At 42.7% G+C, this 21,089-nt stretch overlaps 2 protein-coding genes across 3 annotated transcripts; both read right to left on the bottom strand.

The window, feature by feature from the left end:
* Nucleotides 1-1,105: 1,105 nt before the first annotated feature.
* Nucleotides 1,106-13,560, bottom strand: slc35a2 (solute carrier family 35 member 2). 2 transcript variants are annotated; one of them, XM_080898534.1, is made up of 6 exons: nt 13,156-13,560; nt 11,286-11,468; nt 10,458-10,609; nt 9,893-10,015; nt 8,975-9,558; nt 1,106-2,916 (listed from the first exon to the last, which is right to left on the bottom strand). In XM_080898534.1, exons 1-6 carry the CDS (start codon nt 13,217-13,219, stop codon nt 2,889-2,891), a joined length of 1,134 nt encoding a protein of 377 aa, XP_080754660.1. In that variant the 5' UTR covers nt 13,220-13,560; the 3' UTR covers nt 1,106-2,888. The 2 variants fall into 2 exon arrangements, with proteins under 2 accessions (XP_080754660.1, XP_080754659.1); XM_080898533.1 differs by lacking the exon at nt 1,106-2,916 and adding an exon at nt 5,017-8,389 and having other exon boundaries at nt 13,156-13,555.
* A 3,270-nt stretch (nt 13,561-16,830) lies between these two features.
* pim2 (Pim-2 proto-oncogene, serine/threonine kinase) lies at nt 16,831-20,383 on the bottom strand. The gene is made up of 7 exons (XM_080898691.1): nt 20,061-20,383; nt 19,477-19,577; nt 19,313-19,363; nt 18,575-18,783; nt 18,306-18,475; nt 18,015-18,191; nt 16,831-17,894 (listed from the first exon to the last, which is right to left on the bottom strand). Exons 1-7 carry the CDS (start codon nt 20,116-20,118, stop codon nt 17,716-17,718), a joined length of 945 nt encoding a protein of 314 aa, XP_080754817.1. The 5' UTR covers nt 20,119-20,383; the 3' UTR covers nt 16,831-17,715.
* Between the last annotated feature and the right edge of the window lie 706 nt (nt 20,384-21,089).

Here is a 21,089-nt window from a genome sequence, read left to right as displayed (position 1 = left end):
TGCTTCATGTTTGACAAGATCTGGGCTTAGAGATGCTCTGCTCCTTCGTTCCAGCGAAGAGAAGAGCATTCTGACAACGACGACCTCATTTGAAAACAGATGATGAACAGCATAAGATGTCTGAAGATAAATATGCATCGCTTCAACATTTTTTTCTTGTTGTTATATTTGAATAAAAATGACACAGGATATTTTGTCAATCAAGTCAGTCAACTTGCTGTGATCTTAAAAAAAATACCCTTTTTACCAGGAACTGTTTTTATGTAAAACATTTAAATTAACTGCTTTATATGATCCCCCAGGAGGTCTTGGCTACCACAGGACACAAACTGTGGCTTGTCCTAATACCCGGATTTTATAACGCTTCCCACAGATTCAGCCACAGTCCGGATGAGAAGGCAGCTCTGTTCGATTTGTTTAAGTTTCCATTTGTGATAAAAATCTGGATTCATGTTGCAGTGAGGAGCTGAATCTCCAAAGGTCATCATCCTCCTTCCCTTTCAAAAAACGTCCTCTGTCGCCCCTCGGTGGCTCTGAGACAAATTACATGTCAAACTCCAGCTATTACATTTCAGCAGTAAGAAGTCTAAATTTACACTATAATGAGCAAATCTGGGCTGATTAAGTTTTGTTAAGCTCAAGTTTCTGTTTCTCATAAACAGAGAAATATACTAGCTGGTAAATCTGTAAATGTGCACAGCCTCAGATCTTTAAATCAATCAATCAAGATGAGCATCTTTGAGATGCCTTCATGAATACAGGAAATACAGAGGGTTTGTGAAACGGTGCAAACCACCGTTACACTCAAGAACAAACATCCCAGAAAAACATTTTAACGAGTCGGCACAGCTCTGGAAAAAAATCTGTGGATGAATGAAATGAATGAAAACAAGGAAAGTACGGAGAATAAGAGACATGGCTCACGATCTGATCAAACCACTGCATCTCCAGGGTGGAGGCTTCGAGACTTTCCCAAATATTTCTGAGCCTCTAAAAAAACACTGGGCCTGTCTATAAAACTGTGACCTTTAAAAACACATCATCGATTTTTTCTTGAATAAGAAATGAAAAGGCACTGAACGTTTTCATCAGTTTAATTTCACAAAGATTTTTTTTTAAACATTTCTCTGTCATATCTTAAAAAAATGGAAACATCAGTTAGTATGAAAACACTTCACAGAATTCAAACTAATGGCCTCAAGAGTTTCAGATCTCTCTCTAAGAGGACCTGTTCAGCTTATTTCCAGCTTTTATTCTGGAACTCTATCAGAGTAGCTTTGCATGATTCACATAAAATAATTCATCTTTGCATTACACTGCCCACTCAGCTCATTTTGTGTTTGAAAAACCCAAGAAGCTTGGTTTCTCCTGATTGGTCAACGTCAGGGAGCCTATTGAGAGGAAGGACTAAGAATGTGTGAGGTGCACTTCCTGTTAAAAAACGAAGTGTTGCGGCGTAGAGGACTTCGGCATGTGGCATTTGGATTTAAAATGACATGAAATAAGGAAAAAAGCAGAACAGGTCTCCTTTAACATCTCAGAAAAAAGAGAAATCTTTAAGGCACAGAGTCGAATACGATTACAACATGTCGAACTTTCAGTTGTTAAGCATAAAATACTGTCGCACGCTGAGGAGGAAACGCTGTAAACGGTCACTTAAAGGCACTTTTCGTAGAAATCCTCAGCAACATTCAATGAAAAGGAGTCAGAGAGGCGCTCTGTGCATGAACATCAGCGACTTCAAAAAGACGTTTGACGTGTTGATGACGTTCTCGCGGTTACCAGGAGTGTTTAGTGTTTCATGTTGGCATCTGATTTAAGAGAAATGGTTTTCTCTTCCATCTATGAGCTGCTTTTTTAACTCATCTTTCCTGTTTTATCAGACGATCACTGCGAGTCGGTGCAAACCGAGCGTACAGGAAACGTTTTTAGTTCTTATGCTTCGATCAGCTGAAACTTTCCAACGCATCCAAAAAACGATTCCTTTGGTCACGATCAAACAAACGTGGTCATTACAAACCATTCAGCTCCCCTCAGTACCCGAAGCCTGAATTAATCCCTAATCAGTCATTCAAGTATAACATTTTGTTTTATGTTGTTCCTTCATATCCTGTATCTTTGTGTTTTTTTATATAATATTTTATTCTAAAAGAACTTTGATGATTTTTCAAGTTAAAATAAACTAAATATTCAGTCATCAGTTTTGAAATCACCAATATTAAACTTATTCTTTATTAAATTTATATACTACAAAAAAATTGACTTAATAAAATACAAAAAATAAAAATTTGTCAGATTTAATGACAAATGATTTTATTTTGAAATGACATAGACCGCTTTATTTAAAAAATAAAGGTTTTTCTTTACAAAAAAAAAAAAAATTGTGTTAGTGTTTATTTAGTATTAGTATTTAATATTTTTGATTTAGTGTCATAATGTTCCCTTTAGATTTTTTTTAAATAGGTTTTTCTATATTTTTCTTTCCTGGAGGAAATGTTTTTGGGTTTGTTTGTTTTTTGACTTTACTTTTGAAATGAATTCATTTTGATTCAGTCCATCAACTCAGTTTTATTCTTTGGCTCCTGACATCTTTAAAAGGCTGAATAAAAAATATGGATGAGTGTCACAGCGTAACAACCCACAGGTGTGTTGTTCATTATCGGCTGTTGGAGTGTGCTTGTTGTGTTAAAGGCAAATAATCACCTAATGGTGCACACTGGAGTGTTTTCTTTATGAGAAGCAGCTGAAAACTATGAGAGGAATATTTGTGACTACAGTACTTTAGCTTTAGTGCAGCAGATGCAGGAGGAGTGCTGTGGTTCTGAGTGAAAGTGGGGGTACTCGGAAATGTGTGGATCTCAGCAGGCAGGTGGTGGCAGGGGTCCATCTCAGGATCCTTTCTCTTTACCTGGACACCTACAGAACAGATAGAAGAGGAGGAGGAGGAGGAGGTGGTTAGATAAAGACATCACCCTGGCTGCTACAACACACGCTGAATGTTTCAAATCTTCTTTTCATTACATCACAGGGGCACTGCAGTATTTAAGCTTTACTCAATGAGGACTCGTGTTTGACCTTGTTTTCTGTTGAATGCTCACATTAAATCCCTGGATGCTCAATCATCCAGGTAAGTAAATCTCCAAAAGTTGATTCTGTTCATCTGGACGTAGCTCACAGACGCTACGTCCAGATGAACAGAATCAACTTTTGGAGATTCATATGAAATATGGTCAAAGTTTCTAGTAATTACATAAAAGTATATAAAAGAAATCTCTATGAGCCAAGAACTCGGGCTTCAAACTGTCGAACATCAACATGATCAACACGACCCGCTCAAGTTCAAACTGAGCATCAGAGTGAAGAAGAAAGGGGAAGTACATGACTCTGTGCCAGACCAGCTGATCTGAGTATTTCTAAGAATCTGATGATCTGCTGGATTTTCCCGCACAAACATCCCACAGTCTGCCCGAGCACTGCTGCTGACCATCTCCATCCCTTTACGGCCACAGTGCTCCATCTTTAGATGGCTGCTTCCAGCGGGATCGCACACCATGTCAGAAAGATCAGACCATCTCAAAGTCGTTTCAACTACAAATGAGTTAGTTTTCTTTACATGTAACTTAGTCTCTGGGTCAGTGTACGTAAAACTAATTACAGGTAAAATAAGTTACAGTTACACAACAGTACTGTTACAGGTGGCTTTAACCATAAGCGTTTAAAAAACCGTCACTTATCTCCCTACAGTCGGTGTTTTTAGCGCTACCGGAAAAAATCATTTTACTGAAGGACGAACAAAATTCTTTAGCCTGTTAAAGTTTCGTGGATCTAACTAAACCTGAGGACCGATTCCCCCACATGTCCACATAAAGACAGTGATCACTTCTGAGAACTTTTATAACGTTATATTATGTATAAAAAATAAAGTTTTTTAAAAAAATGTAAGCTGTAAAAACCCTCAAAATATCCAAAAGTAATAAATTAGACAGATTTAAAATGTTCTTTTCACAATTTTACCAGGTTTTCATAAATTAAAAAAACAACTCAAAACTTATCACAAATATTTCTATATTAATATTTATGTTTAAATACAGTGTTGTTGGTTTAAACCAGCCTCTCATATTTTCCCTGCGCTCTGTTCTCTCTCTCTGACAGAGCTGGGTTACTTTATACAGAGGAGGATTTCCAGAAGACCGAACACTAATCGTTCTCCTAACTGGAGTATCGGGAGCACTGTTGGGAGAAAACTGGGAGAAAGAAGACTAAAGTCTCCATATTTGGAATAAAAGGCTGGAATATCACACCTTACCTGCCGACTCCCACAGAGGGTCAAAGACTTGTGAAGTCCAGACTTTTTTCCTCCATGATTGTATCTTCTAATTTCCCAGATTTTTCCCGAAGTTTTCCGAATACTGTCAGAAATCATCTCTCTCGAACCTGAGAGCAGACACTGTGTGTCGTTCACTATCACTGATCTTTAAATTAAGACAAACCGCACAGTTTTTAGTCCATGTCTTCATTTATATAAAACTTTTACCAAAGGAAGTATTTACAAATTCAGAGGCATTGATACAAATCAACAATCAAGTGCAAACAGATCAGAGATGAAACCAGCTCACACAGATTTCACACAAACTCAAACCAACAGGAAGAGGAAACTAAACCCGATCCTGCAGGCAGATCTCCACCGAGGACAAACCAACCTCGGGAAACAACCGCAGCAGGATCTGATCCGAGGATGTGGTTTAAAACCGCCAGCAGGAGGCGCTGCAGAGCGTCAGCGGAGAGAAAACCTGGAAACTGACTTTGGAGTATCTGCGTTTCAGCCTGTGCTGAAAAAAATCAAATAAAATGAATATGGATTTTCATGTAATTAAAGTGATATCAGCCTGTGTCAATATCATTTTCTATATAAAATTTATTTTATATAATTTGCAATATTTTAGTTTTTAATGTAGATAAAAAATAAGGTAAAGTAAACGTAAAGAGGAACAAACAAGTTATTTTTCTGTGAATCTGTAAGATGTGACAGGATTATTTTACAGAGCAGAAGTAGATGTTTATCACCGTTTCTACCTCGAGTGAATAAAGAAGAATCAATGTTGTCTTGTTATTCTAAAAAGGTGGAAAAAGCCACTGCAAGAGAGAAAATTGGGATTCAAGTTTATATTTTCACAAGAAAACATTGAAAAAAAAAAAGATGTAAAGTTTATGATGTGATGTTTAATGAAAAATAAACATCCCATCATAATTCCTCTGATATAAATCAGCTGATATCTACATAAAGACATTTTAATGTCAGTTTGAGATTAAAATGATCATCTACAACGATCAATTCATAACATTTAATAAGTGCAGAAATGATCCTTTATTAGACGCACAGAACTCAAAGGACTCATTTTCACTAGAAATTTATGTCATTAAGAAGAGCTTAGAACAAAAAGCTTCTTCTGGCTGAAATCTGAAGCTTCCTGCTGGGTTTCCTCTTCCTTTCATTCACCACCACCCCAAAGATTCCCACATTAAATAAAAACAGCTTATATATTATTATGTATGATAGATATTAATTTCAGACTTCCAGAGAGAAAGTGTCAGCTGGAGGTTTTTTGTTTGCTTGTTTTACAAAAACTGAAAATAAACGTTTTTTTGTCCCTTCACAGTTTGATTTTGATAATCTCACACTGGAAACAGAAAAAGAGCCTTCAATCATCATGAGAAGAAATCGGAAAAATAATTAAAGTTCATTTTTATGCTTTGGGAGATGTGGCTTCGTGTTTGTGTCTCCGCGTTTCTCCGTCCTCAGGTCAGTTTCCCGTGAAATGATCGAGCTCCTAATATTCAGACTGTGAGCTACATTTATCCCACTTTAGGTTTAATTGAGGGTTTTTTTCTGACACAATAAAAACATCAGAGGTTCAGTTAGTGAACTTGTATTTGCGAGTTTGTCATCTTTACACATCAGTGGTTTATGTTTAACTGTATGTGAGGAGAACTGTAACTTCTTTAGTGTAAACTGGCAACATTTTCAAGAAAAATATTCCACTGGGGAAAAAAAACCTTTTTAAGTAAGAAGCTTTTACAGATCTGCTGCGAGGAACGCACAACAAATCCAAGACGTTAATGTGTGGCACTTTAACACCACACACACGAAGCCAGATTAATGTGCATAGTGCACCTTCCCCTCAGGCAGGTTAGCATCCACAGGCCTGCCAAACGTCTCATTTGGTTATACGTGTTTACTCTGACACAGCCGAGCGTGACAGAACCACGCATGCTAGCATCCGTCTCTCTTTCCCCTTTGTATCCACTTCCTGCTGCACAGAGAGAGCAATGGGGCGCTGCTGCAGCCCAAACTGGTGGTGGGTGGTGTTAACATGACTCCGCTGCCGACTCATGAGAGCAGCAACTTTCAATCATCTCCATCCATAACCACATCCCACTGCATACATGTATAGTGTGTTGTGGAGCCTGAAACAGTTATAGTGAATAGCGCTTCATATAAGCATCAGTAACAGTTCTTGCAGTTTGTCACGAGCTGCAGTTACAAGAGCCTGAAGTGCAGACCATCTCACTTCACACGGAAACTTATGCTAAGCTGCTTAATCAACAAGATTTTAGTAGAATTTATTAGTAGATTTATATTTTCAATAATAACCTGTAAACTGCTTTAAATGAAATGTAGTTCAGTAAATGCTGTGCCTGTATAAAGACTTTAAAGATGGAGCAGCTAGCTTTCCTTCCAGCTCCTTCTTAATTTAGAGCTTTTTCTTTTCTCCACACAGATGTTTTGATGGCTAATGTAATTGGCTGATAACGGAGAGTGTTAACGGACCGATCAGTCCAATCGGGGGCTCAAACAGGCCAGCGTGAAGAGACGGGGTTACGTCAAGTGCTGGCAGGATTTAAATGAACAACAACAGAGGCAAACTGCTACACGGCAACGGTGGTGGATGTGAGGAAAAACAAAACTTGCTGTAATCACAGAATCTTAACCTGCTGCAGAGATCAGGAGACCAAAACGACTCAACCTCTCCTCCCAAAGCTGAACGACGTAAACACCGAGAAGCAGCTCAGACACACACACAAAGATAAAAAAAACCCACAACCGCCTCGACATGATCGAGACAAACAGGAGCAGAAAAAACATTCAGGACGCCACCGCAGGACGCCTACTTCAACAAGACGCCTGCGGCAGGACATTTTGGCGAAAACAAACAAACATCACGTTATGATCGTAGTTTAAAGGTGCTCCAATCAACGAGCACATTCCCCGCCGACACGGGAGCTGCAGATAAAGCAAAGCCTCCCGGACAGTCCCGTAACTGTACACCGCAAACTTTACACCAACACAGTCGTATGGCTTCTGTACAGATGAGGAGAAAAGGCACCAACACAAACAGTCCCTCAGCGGAGACGCACCCGGAGGAGCAACGATTTACCCCGGAGGTTTTCACTGTGCAGCCGAGAAAAGGAAAGGGCGGTAATTTGTGCAATTTGGGAATTAAAGACAAAAAAGGAAGCAGGTTTTAACAAAAGCAGAGAGTTATTTAGGGTTTTAGTCTTCATTACTATGATTTCTCCACATATTTAGCTTTTTTAGTCAACACACGATTACAAATGAGCCAAAAGCTCATTACAGCCCAGATAAATGACTTTAGTTCATTTCTGATTATTGCAGAAAAATAAAATAAGACTAAATAACTTTCAACTTTCAAAACATTGAATTTTTAATGTACCTTTTGATTGAATTTAATTAAATGTTGTAGTTTTGTCTTCCTTGCATTTCATAATGACACTTTTATCACTTTATCTTTCTCAATTTTAACTTTCCGATTCTGCTTCCATTTCTGTGACTTTTATTTACAAATGCTGCGTTTTTATTTTAAATTGTTGTGATTTTCACTGAACTTCCTTTAGGTTAAAAATGTGTATTGAATTTTAAAAGTTCTTACATCACTTCAAGCTACTTTGTACATTTTGTATACAAACATGTAAATTACTTATTCAAAGTTACACTTCGGGCTCCCATAGAAACCGTCCCTTTTTCCTTTTTTAAGGTGGAATTTAAACAGGACACTTTAAATGTACGGGGGCTGCACAGTGAAAACTTTCCATCAGACTACGGTTGCCGTTGTCCTCCACCAGCAACAACAATAATCAACATATGATCGATATTCAGCGTAAGGCGATTCTCTTTTCATTTACTAAAGAGTTTTAAGGCAGAGCTGGCGAGACGCCGCGGAGGAGAAAACAGACTGAGGGTGGTGAGGGTTTCTGACACTCTGCGGCTCCTTCCTCATCCTCCTCCTCCTCTTCCTCTTGCTGCCGTTGTGCTTTGAGCAGTTAGGTTGTGATGTGGACAGCAGAGGGAGGAGACACGCCTCCCTGAGCTCTGAGGAGGAGAGAGGAGAGATTAGTGATTAGGAGGAAAAAGCAGGATAGAAGAGAGGGAGAGAGGGGTAAAAACCCAAACCTTCCTCACCCTCTCATCCTCCAAAAAGGAGGACGATACAGGAGGGAGCAGCTCTCCTCTGCATCACAATGCATGTGGTTTAGTTTTTAGGTCTGAGGAGGCCATCTTCTCCTCCTTTACATTACTGGAGGAGGAGAAAGGAAGCAAGGAGGTCTGTGTTTTTTGTTCAGGGGTGCAGAGAAAGGAGAAGGAAGGGGGAGAAGAAAGCGCAGTATCCTATAGTCCAGATGAGGCGAGGAGGTTAGGAGGTGAAGGAAAGAAGGAGGCCAGGAGGGAAGGCTGAGCTCAGGAGGAGGTGTGGAAAAGGCGAGCAGGACGTCAGGAGGAGGATGACTCGGGAGGCCATCAGAGGGGTGAGGAAGCAGGTGAGTGAGCAGCAGATGAACCTCTTTCTTTCTGATAGATGCCCAGTTTGACCTTTGACCCCGCCAAGAGCACACAGGAAGTGAGATGCCCGAAAGAGAGAGAGCAGAGAGAAACAGGAATCACTTCACCAGCACTGACTTTGGCAGAAACGCCTCCATCTCTGCGTCTATGTCCGTCTTCTCGGACGTGGAAGATGAGGAGGAGGAGGAGCTTGCGGACGCCGAGCCGGCAGGCGCTTTGGGGAGGCTGTACATGTAGACTGCACCGATGACAAGCCCCGCCCCTGCAGTGAAGAGTACGTCCACATGGAAGCCGAACAGGTAGATGGACGTCACCGTGGAGACGATGATGGAGAAGGAGGTGGCGAAGCCCTTGAGGATGTTGTCGGCGTACTTCACCACCAGGGCCACCAGCAGCCCACCGAACGCCTGGTTGAAGATGACGCACCATACCATGCTGGTGTACCCAAACAGGAAGCCACGCTCGGCAACGGCGGCGCCATCATTCCACCACAGTCCCAGCAGGCCGAGCACCATGCCGAAGATTCCCAGCTGCACATTCCTCACCCACACGGAGGCAGAGCTGCCCTTCAGGATCTTCTCAAAGTATACGCCGGCAAATCCCGACGACAAGCAGCTGATCACCACGGCAACCAAGCCCACGGTGTAGTTCTGAGTGGAGGTGTCCTTCACCGACGCCTCTTTGTTGCCCTCCTGCTGCACCTGCAGAGAGATGATCAATGCGTCAGCGTTCGAGCCGGGCTTCATGTTTACGGGGAACATCGTCCCTGAAAGGTTCCCACACAATTACGACTGAAGAGCTTAACTACGCCCATCCCTGTTTATTCACCTCCCACCGCATTTTTCTGCCCCCTCTGCCACCTCACCTACGCCACAAACGCAGCAGCTCATTTCAGCATTAAAAGTTGGAGCCACAGAAACCGCAGAGACGCTTACTCTTAAACCTCTCTGTGAACTGTGGCTACACAAAGCAGCCGCCTGATTTGTTAACTTAAATTTCAGGGCTTCTGGGGAACGGCAGGTGGCGGTAGCTCACCTGCACGATGGCGACGCCGGCAAACAGCAGCAGCAGAGAAATCCACTGAACTCTGGACAGAGACTTCCTGAGCATGAGCACGCTGAACAGAGCCGTGGTGAGGATCTTCAGCTGGTAGGTCACCTGAGGGACGGAAAGGAAGTCACCATTTAACTGTGTTTAATCGAATGTACACAGATCTGAAGCATTTATTAAATCTCAGTGTCTGTAAGTCTGTGCATTAAAAGTTTTACAAGTTATTAAAGAACTTGGCAGCTCAAGATAATAACGTGTAAAGAAAATTGCTCCTAAAATATCTGAAAAATGCCAAAAATATGAACAGTATAAAATAAAATTAGTATTAGAAGTTTCATTCCTGTTGAAATATTGATTATGTCCTACTAGAATCAAATGACAGAACAGATCCAGAACACCGTTATTGGTTTGATTAAACCTTTCAGTTTATAAAAAGATGCCAAATGTTTCGGTCAATCGACAAACCCGTTAATCACCCGGCTGTTTCGATAAGAACAGACATGCAGAGACGAGGCGGGTTCGAGCGCCTTCTCTGTGAACGCGGTCTGACCTGGAAGGTGGCGGCCGGCAGGTTGGAGATGGCCACGTACTGCAGGTTGTTCTGCAGAGTGTAGATGAGAGAAGGAACGGCGAGCTTCAGAGTGTCTTTGTACTGAACCACGATGACGTCGATCAGGAAGTACACCGTCTCCTTCACGTTTACTGCAGAGAGAAAGGGGCGGAGCTAAAGGCTGGTTTTGTGCCTGCTGATCTTTGATCGTAGCCTCCAAAGCAGCTCAGGTCTATGATCACAGCAATAAAAAGTAAGCCATGCTCGAGTAAGTAGCCCAAAATTGAGGGATGGGGTGCTGCCCCCTAGTGTTAGGAGGCTGCTTTGCATCTTATACCCAAACTGGGGTTAAACATAATGAAATGTAAATAATTGCCCTTGTTAGTTTTTAAATAGAAATACTAGTTTTTTGGAGTATTTATTTAGCATGAATAATTAGAACAGGAGGAAGCTGCTGCTTTGTTGGTCAGGGCTGTTTTAACTCCACCCAAATCAAATCACTATTTGAATTTAAAGCCGTCCCTCACTGCTACAAGCAAAGAATATTCCTGTAATTAACCAAGTAACTCATTTTCATATCATCTCCTAAAATAAATTAATTCTTTTGTCTATCAAACACTGCAAAGAGAAGCTCGGCATGTACAGTTCAGGAATAAAATGTCTTAAGTTCCTTAAGATGATTAATCAATTATATCTTTTTAAGTATTTTTGATCAGTTAATCAATTGATGCAGTTTTTTCAAACAAGAACAGCTACAAAAGCCTGCGAGGCTACAACTAACTCTTCTAACTCCACAGCCAAGAAAGCAGCTCAGTAGGATTTACTCACGTCTCTTCTGCAGTAGGATGATGACCAGACACGTCAGGACCTTCAGGACCTCCGCCATCACCACGGCCGACGTGGTGAAGAAGCGGTCGCCTGGCAACGTGCGGACGTACCGGATGCTGAGGATGAGCGATGCATTCTGGACCACGAGGACAGCCAGGCTGATGTACTTCAACCGTCTGTTAACTACAGGACAAGAGCTCACCATAAGGCTCACCACAGTTTTCATACGAGGAAGAGATTTTACAAAAGAGCAGCAAAGTCTAGGTGCTCCGCTTTAGGATGACGTGACTGCATCAGGGGTATTTTGTGGGCCACAAAGAAACCAAACAGAACTTGAGTGGACCGAACAAATGAAATGAACTAATAAACCATTAAATAAAATAAGCGTGGTATATCACCATGGCAACATATGCTGCAGGCCTAACACGATGCATGTTTAGCATCCACAGGCCACGATGCGGCTGACTGATTGGCTTACCATTAATGGAAAATTAAACCTCAGTGCAAAGTTTTTAATCCATCAGTAATACACTCACTTGATTCTCAGGAGCAGCTTTCTTATCTTTTACTTCCATCTGAAAGCAACTTTAACACTGTACTGTAGGGGTGTCAAACATGCAGCATGGGGGCCAAAACCGGCCCATCAAATGGTCCAATGCGGTCCGTTAGATGGCCATGGGAAACAGCCGAGGAGGAAGGCAGCATCACCTTCACCTTGTTGAGGGACACTGAAGGAAAGTGGTGGTGTTGGTGGTGCAGGACTCGACAGTGTGAGCTTTCACTCATGTCTGCACGCCCAGCAGGCTTCGTTACCAAGAGCACAGGTTTTTTTTTTTTTTTATTAAGCACATGTTGCTAATACCCCTGTTTACATTCATACCTGACTTAATTCTTCATGGCATAGACTCAACAAGAGCATCACACAGCTGTTTGCTTTTCTGTGTATGCAGTAATGAATATGTCAGCTTCATGCAGACCGGTAAAACCACAGGGGCCCAGTGGGAACATACGTCTGTTGTGGAAGTATGGAACAGTAGACCAGTTTTTCCTCCTTGGAACTTCTTCTGGTGGCTGTTTGCATGCTGTGTCTATTTCTTGTCCTAATGTATGTGAAGCCACTCAGGTGTGCCAAAGGTGTGACGTTTGTCAACATTTTTAAACAATTCGGAGCCGTTTATCAGCTAGAACGGGTTCTCTGCTATTCCAAGGGTGTGTCTGGAAGTTTCTACCTGAGTGCACCTGGCTCTGAGGTCTCCGTGGCTGGCCCGGCCTGCGAGGCCATGCACGCACACACTAAGGGGGAGGGGGGTGAGCACAATGGAGTGTGTGTTCTCTGCAGAGGTGTGCCGTGTGTGTGTAAACCACAAACTCCGCTGGACTCAAAGTCCACGTCACCAGCCGTCGCTCACTAACACACCTTCACACTGCACCTTGATCATGGCAGTGTGTTAGCGTTAGCAGCCAGGCAAGAGCCCATTAACAGACACGGACTAGTTAGCTGCTGAGTTAGCCGCTACCTGCTGAGGCTGCTGTTTTTCACTCGTTTAAAATCACCTAAAGTTTTATTTAATAAACACCTGACTATCGCCATTAGCTAGCTAGCACACAGTTTAATCTTTCTGGTTAACTAGTTTCAAGTCGTCGTTAAGTCTGTTTACTCTGGTTGGCTTAGCAGGTAGTTAGCTTGCTTCCACCACTCTGCTAAAACAGACCGAGAAACTTTATTATATTTAATTTATGTTAAGTTCAATTTCATTGTTTTAAACTCTCCATCCCTCCGAGTCTTATTCACCCACTGACCCAGGCTCGGAGCCGTGAGGGCCGTGTGAAGTTATCCCAGCTCTCGGCTCTCCCTCCGAGGACTGCTCACCTTCACTCTGACCGCGGGTCGCTGTCTTCTCCTCTCCCGTCTTGCTGAGGTCCCCCACGGCCATGCTGCGCTCCCTGTGCTGCCCTGCGAACCGAGCCCTTACACCGCTGCCTGCTCGGCTAACACTCCGTTAGCCCACCAGCTAGCCCCGCTCTCAGTTTAGACCCCACCGGAGCTCCCGTTCCGCGACGTACTGCGCGGCCTAAAGCGCCGGGGCCGTCCGACAAATACTGGGCTGGAGGAGAGAGGAGGCTGCGGAGGAACAACCGGAGGACCCACCGGGATCATCAGGAGGAGAAAAATACTTCGTGTAATATGTGAGGTGTCCAGGAACTGAAGAGACTACAGCTGCAGAGACAGGAGCGGCGAGCAGGAGGTCTCACGCTGTGGGAGAAAACGGGGCGCAGGAAGGGAGGACCACAAACTGCCCGACACCAGGAGCTCCAGAGAAACTGTCAGAGTGAGACATCCTTCTCTCCTCCTCTACCAACAGACGAACAATCCTCCAGGTTTAGCAGGGAGCATTCCTATTGGCTGCTGGTGGGACCTCGCCTGTCAGATGGTTTGAGTGTTCAGCGCCACCTCCTGGTCAAACATGGAGGAGACGTTTATCCAATGAACGAACACACATACGGGTAAAGATTACCTTTATGAACTGCAGTCTGCTGTTTTGGATTTTAATTTACTGTATGATTTTTAAAATAAAAACTAAAATGACTTTATTTATTTAATAAGAAACCTGATCAATCAAAAAACAGTTAAACTGTTAGATTCGATTCGATTCGATTCGATTCGGGTGGGTTCCTCCTGGAAATTCAGTTTCCAGTAGCAAAGCACCGAAAGAAGTTGCATGTTACAGATACATTAAGGGGAATGAGAGTAAGGATATAAGCATAAATACACCATATATACACATATATAGATACAGAATATACAATATGGATAAATAGGATTGCTCATTTGAGTGAGTATATTGCACAGTGATTATTGCACAGTCAAATATAAGAAAAACAGACAAAACAAAAAACAAATATTGCAAATATTGCACAGTGTAGAAAAGCACCTACAACTCAGTTGTTCCCGCCTTCCCTTGTCCCGTTTCTCCTCCCTCTCCCCTCCAGTGAGGAGTTAAACAGTCTGATGGCGTGTGGGACAAAGGAATTTTTAAGTCTGTTGGTTTTTGACTTTGGGAGAAAATTTTGTTAATCAAATAATTTCCTCTCTGCTTCTTTATTCTGCTGGTACTCCAACAAAAACATCATGTTTGATTAATTCTTCATGTTTTCTTTGTATCTGCTTCCTGTACCTTCAAACTGAGCATCAGAATGAGTAACACTGGTGATTCAACTGACTTTGAATGTGGCATAGTTGCCAGATGGGCTACTGCTGAGATTTTACCGCACACCCATCTCCAGGGTTTATAGAAAAGAAAATATCCAGGTGAAACGACTCGTTGATGTCAGAGGTCAGAGGGGAAAGGCCAGACTGCTTTGAGGTGAAGGCAAAAGTAGCTCAAATAACTACTTGTTACAAGCATGGTATGCAGAAGAGCATCTGTGAGGGTAGAGCACGGTGAACCTTGAAGTGCACGAGCTACAGCAGCTCTATTGTTGCTGTATTGTTTAGATGTTAGAGTCAGAATTTGGCCTAAACTGCATGAAAGCATCTATCTTGCTTTGTATCAGTGCGTCAGGCTGCTGGTGATGTAATGGTGTGGGAGATATTTTCTTGGCACTCTTTGGTCACGTAGGCCCAGCTGACCATTGTTTGCCTGCCTGAGTAGTGACCACACTGTATCTGTCCTCTGATTGGTCCGTCAGGCAGGATAACACAGTGCGATCCTCTATGCTGTTGCATGCTGGGGGAGCAGGCTGAGGGTCGCAGATGCCAACAGACTTAATAAACTGATCCGTAAGGCCAGCAATGTTGTGGGGATGGAGCTGGACTCCCTCAAGGTGGTGTCGGAGAGGCGGATGCTGTCCAAGATAAAGACAATGTTGGATAACACCTCCCACCCACTCCATGACATGTTGGTCAGTCACAGGAGCTCGTTCAGTGAGAGACTGAGATTACCGAAAAGCACCACTGAACGACACAGGAAATCATTCCTGCCTGTGGCTCCCTGTACAACGCATCCACTTAACACACTGTTTGCTGCTACAACTACACATGTTTCTTTTCCAAATATTTATTTATAAGTGACTTATGTATGTATGTATGTATATATATGTATATATTGTACTATTCTTAGTTAGCGTATTGTCTGTCTTGTCTTAATGTTGGTTTAAAATGGAGCACTGTAACAAAAAATAATTTCCCCCAGGGATCAATAAAGTATTCTGATTCTGATTCTGATTTCTGATAACACACTGTGTCATGAAGCTCAAATCATCTGAACATGACGATGAGTTCACTGTAACGAAACGGCCTCCACCGGCAGCAGATCTCAGTCCAACACAGCATCTTTGGGTTGTGGTGAAACAGGAGATTGTGCAGCTGACATATCCATGATTGCTTCTCATAATTATTCGATTTTTAATTACAATCAATCAATTTTAATTGATTTCATTGTAATCACGCACTGTTTTTATTTACATGGATTTGATTTTCTACATTAAAATGTAAAGTTTTATCTTTAATGTTAATCATTTCATTTTATTTTGGACGTTTTTGATTTGATAATTTAAAAATTTCCCTCTCACAGTTTTAATTCAGTAAATCCCAAATTTTGAATTTTCCTCTTATTAATTTAAATTTGTATTCAACAATTATATCATTAACAACTTTGTCTCAAAGGTTCTTACAGTTGCACTTGAGTTTGTTGACATTTCTGTCACTACAGTTACTAAGTGACTAAAAAAATACTTGTTATCATTTTTATGTCATATTTGTGACGTATACCTATATTCATTGTTTTATATTTCATGTTTCTCTTTGCAAAAGTAGTTTTTCCTGCTGGATTGTTGTACAGTACATACTTAAAGTAATGCAGTAAAGCACCTCATGTGCATTTCAGTAACTCTTCTTGATTGCATGTTGTGCAGCGAGGCAGCATTTCCAGTTTTAACAAGTCACCAATCAAGCGCTTCAAGTTTCAAACCAGTTTCTTCTGAAGCTTCACCTCGGGGCTTCTTTGGCAGGTCGAGGAAAACCACTTCACCTCCCACAGCACTCACAGACACTGATCTCTGCTCTTAGACACAAGACTAAGGTGACATAACCTCACAGTCCTCCTGAGCTAATAGGAGTGTTTAATATAAACAACGACATTTAACTGCTTAGTTTTGGTGCAGCAGCTTATTACATGAAAAAGCAAATTAAAAGCACTGCTCAGACACAGACTCTGTGCTCACAGCCCAGCGTCGTGCAGCTTGTTTGGAGTTGACATAAGAGCTACGAGGTCCAGTTCTAGGACTGCGTTGTCTTCACAGGTGAGAGCAGGTTCGCTCTGAGCACATGGTCAGAGGGGCCGATGGCGCAATATGGCAGCCTCGCTTCTGTCAGTCTGCCCCAGGGCAGCTGTGGCTACAACTGTAGCTGCCTCCACCAGTGTGTGAATGTGAGAATGACTGAATAGTGGAATTGTAAAGCGCTTTGAGGGTCTCGAAAAGTGCTATATAAATGCAATCCATTATTATTATTATTAAATAAAGACAAAAAAATAGAACAACATGATGAAATGAATGAATCTTTTATTCAAACGTTGGATCGGTTTTGTTTTGCTTTTGATCCAAACTCTCTATTTAATGTAAATAAACTGAACCAAGTGACCCCGATGACTCACTTTCTCTTCTTTTCACCATAGAAAAACCGAATACATAAGTATCTACAGAGGCAGCACATCCGCAACAAAAACAGGACGTGGGAAAAAAAAAAAAAATCCCCACCTTCACATCAGAAAATGAAAAAGTCTTTTTTCCATATTAAAAACACAGAATTTTCATTTTACTGATAAATCGAAGCTGAAACTGAGAGTGACTCAGTGACCTGAAGCGTGATTGAAAAAAAGTCACAGCTTGCAGGTTTCAGCTAAAAAAAAAAAAATTAAAAAATTAAAATAAAGAGGCTGAATTTCCTTTGAAAACAGTGTTAAGATTAAAGTGAAGCAGTATCACCTCAAAAAACTCAGCTTCACGGTGTAAAGTAACAGCAGGTGTTTGTGTCGAATTTCTTCTGTGGCACATAAAAATAAAATAAAAATAATAAAATAAATAAAGTCAGTGTTTGTCGTCCTCAGAGTCGATTCAAACAACCCGAAAGATTATCAGAAGAGCTGCAGATCAGCAACTTCCATCACAGCAGCAGCTCCGTTGTGATTACTTATGTGACCTCCGTCCTGCAGGGGGAGCCGGTTGTCCGTCCGAACTTTTAAATTTCAGTCCCGGAACAGCTGGAACAAACCCTGGGCCAAAATAAATAATCAATAAATAGGCAAACCAGCTGAGATAAATGACTTCCAGACGAAGGTGCCGCCAGGTTTAATGTGACAAACAGGAAACGGATCAGGAACGCGCCCAATCGACGATCCTAAAGTCATTAACAGTCCAGAGTCCTGACACTTCAAAGGGATTGACAGGGAAGGGAGCCGTGCTCCTCACGCAGGCCTCCCCTCTCCTCTTCCTCCTCCTCTTCCTCTTTGTCATTTCCTGCCTTCATCCAGGGATGCGACAGAATCTCCTCCAGAGTGGGACGATCCTCCGGCTGGAAGGATAGACACCAGCGAATCAGAGACTGGCATCCTGGTGGAAAAAACAAAAGAGAAAGGATGTGAAAAACTGGACCACATATTTAGGAGGGGGTCATGTGACCCTGAACCCCAGTCAGGAGGAAACTCCTGTTGAGAAGAACCTGATGCTCACCTTTTGACACCCGCCTGGTGAAACTGGGGCAGGCTCTGTAAATCTCCATGTCGTGCTCAAAGGGAATGTCGCCGCAGACCATGTCAAAGAGCAGAACCCCCAGAGACCAGACGGTGAGGGGGACGGCCTCGTAGCACTGCGATGCGATCCACTCAGGGGGGCTGTAGACCCGAGTTCCTAAGGACGCAGGAAGTGAGACGAGGAGGGTTACAACGTGAAACTTGGAGGCACTGAGAGGGGTTTTGTAGGGGGAGGTTGAGAAGAAGCTATGGGTGTAGAGTGACTGGGTACCTTGAAACTCTCTGTACGGCGTGTCCTTAAGCACCGCCCCCGACCCGAAGTCTATGATCTTGATATCCATCGTTCTCGTGTCTATCACTATGTTCTCGTCTTTGATGTCCAGGTGCACGACGCCGCGGGAGTGAATGAATCGAAGCGCTTCGACCACCTGATGGAAAATCCTATCGGGAAGAACAAAGAACCAGGACGTTAGCGAAAATGTCAGTGACCTCAGCAGAACGCAGTAGCATCATTCAAAGGTGGCGGACGGGAGCGCAAACCTGAGTGCGAGGCTTTCTGACAGCGCTCCTCTCTCCGTGATGAAGTCGAACAAATCCTGGCAGTGCGGCGGCCTCTCCATCACCAGCAGGAAGCCCCGCCCCTCCACCTCGAACCAGTCCAGCATGCGGATGACCCCAGGGTGGCCCCCGTCCTCTGACAGCTGCTGCAGCAGAGCAATCTCCATCGGAACAGGATTGACCTCATCTGGCTGGGGGGAGGAAAGAGGAAGATTGATAAATTATAAAGAAATAATCTGTAGTAGTAGAAGTAGATCATGTCCTAATTTTTGTTTTTGTTTTTTAATTTCTAGTTTTTAAATGAGTCATAGCGGAAATCACAGTGACTGATACTAGTATGCAAATTAACTGACTCTGTTTTCAGGACTTTCTGAGTCACACGTTTGGGTTTTAAAATCAGAAACTCCAGCCTGGTGTTTTTGTGCCCTGAATCCTCGCCTGCAGGTGGCTTCAGGTGTTTTTTGCCTTGGTGGGGAAACCCAAATGAATTCGCAATGAATAATAATGAATAAAGAGGTGGTGGTGATAGTGGGGAAATCCTGAGGTGTCATTTACCAAACCGTGACGTTACACATTTCCCAACCACCGCCCACAGCTGCAGTTCACCTGAGCCACCGGCAGAGGGCGGAGCTAAACAATCTGAGCTTTGTTTACAGGCGTCACTCAAAACACCTCGTGCGTTTTGGTACACATTTAGTTTAAAAATAAATTATCACTCACCAGTCTGGTCCACTTTTGAACTCTGTCAACGGCAATTTGCTTAATGGCAACCTGGATGGACAAAAAAGGAGTAAAATATTAAATAAAAATCGAATTCTCGAGCAATAATAACGGAGAAAAGGCGCATCTCTTATAATGAACAAACACAGGCGGGTATTATTTACCTGTAGTCCATCGGAGAGCCTCTGGCCTGAAAACACGGAGCCGAAACCTCCGCTGCCGAGGAGAGGACCGCAGCGATACTGACTGAGGAAGGGCTCCTTCACTGAGGGCCAAAACACAAGGGTCACATCAGTGCATGGCTCACACTTACAGACCGTACATCCCCCAACAAGACAACAGAAACTCAAAATACCTTAAGATTTCTACCGTTGTACACAAAAAACGTCACTGCGCACAATTATTTTTAATTTACAACTCGGATATCTGTCTGATATTCCAGTTTCTTAAACTAAAATAACCGAAATAATCGTTTATAATGTCGGACCAATGCACTCCAACAAATCCAGCGGGACTTAATATATAATATTTCAAAGGCGCCACCTTTAACGGTTTCCCTTTTTAAATTTCAGCGTTTTTTAAACGTTTCACAGCCCCTGAGCGGGCTGTTAAAATCGCTGTTTTTTTGCATGCAGTCTGGCTGCAGCGTGCAAAAGCAGCTACTGCGTTTTGGAGGCAAATTAAACCAGTTTACACGTCCTTATTTGACATGTTTAATCACACATATAACCTTTCTTGTAGTTCTCACCGTTCTTTCCTCGGACTTCTTCCTCCAAGTCGAACTCCATGGCTCTCTTATCCAGCATTTTATAAAGTGTTCCGTCTAGTTGAAGTTAATAAAAGTCCATTCTTCTGTGGGCGGAATAGCTCTTCAGATTTTTAATGATGATTTTCCGTCTTTAACCGATTAAAGCGTTATGCTTTTAAAATCCCAGAAAAGTCAAAGAAAAAGTCCTTTAAATATATTTACTCCTGGTTAATGCGGTGGAAACGCGTTCACAGAAGAGTCAAAACCCTGGTAACCCGCTCCGTCTCTGTTGACCGCCTTCGCTGCTCTACTACAGTGTTTTGTTCCTTATTTAAAGCTATCTAACGCAGCCCCGCCCACTACGCCCTCACTGTCCAATCAGCCGTGTCAATCAGCGGAGCCGTGTGCTCAATGTTTTGAACCGGCTACATTCAAGTCGCGCCTTCATGAATATTCAAATCCCGCGAGAAGAATTCGTAGAATTTGTTTCAACGAACTATCGGAGGAAGCGCGCGCTGATATCTTGACGGGAAAGAGCGGGGCGGTTTCCCCTCAGGGACACGCACGCGCGCACACACCGAAACCAGCGGTTCCTCAAAGAGTCGTTTTGTTGAGCTTCTGTCAAAGTGACGAAGTTTTGTTACCTGCTGACTGGGGTCGCGCCTCATTATAAATGCGGTATTTTTAAACGGTGAAAGCGATAATTACGAGAAGGTCAAAATAAGACAAGTGAGTGCCAAGAATCCGTCCGAGAGGACCGCAGACTGCCCCTGAACCTAATGAAGCTGCTCAGTCTGAGCTTCTTACCACAGAATCAAGTAATCCCATCATTTAACTGACGTCAGATTTTTAAAAAGTTTTAAACTTTCCCCCAGCACGAAGCTAAAACCTTTCTTAGACTTTAAACCATCCTGCAGGGCTTTTTACAAATTAATTTGGCGTTTACAGGAACATACAAACTGTCACATTTAAATAAAAAACGCTGCCTGCGCCTCTTTTAAAAGCTTAAAACACCTTTGCTGCTGATAG

This window comes from Rhamphochromis sp. 'chilingali' (assembly GCF_963969265.1).
Source record: "Rhamphochromis sp. 'chilingali' genome assembly, chromosome: 12".
Taxonomy (NCBI): Eukaryota; Metazoa; Chordata; class Actinopteri; order Cichliformes; family Cichlidae; genus Rhamphochromis; species Rhamphochromis sp. 'chilingali'.
The sequence above is the reverse complement of the archived record's forward strand: the minus strand, read 5'-3'. Positions and strand labels throughout refer to the sequence as shown.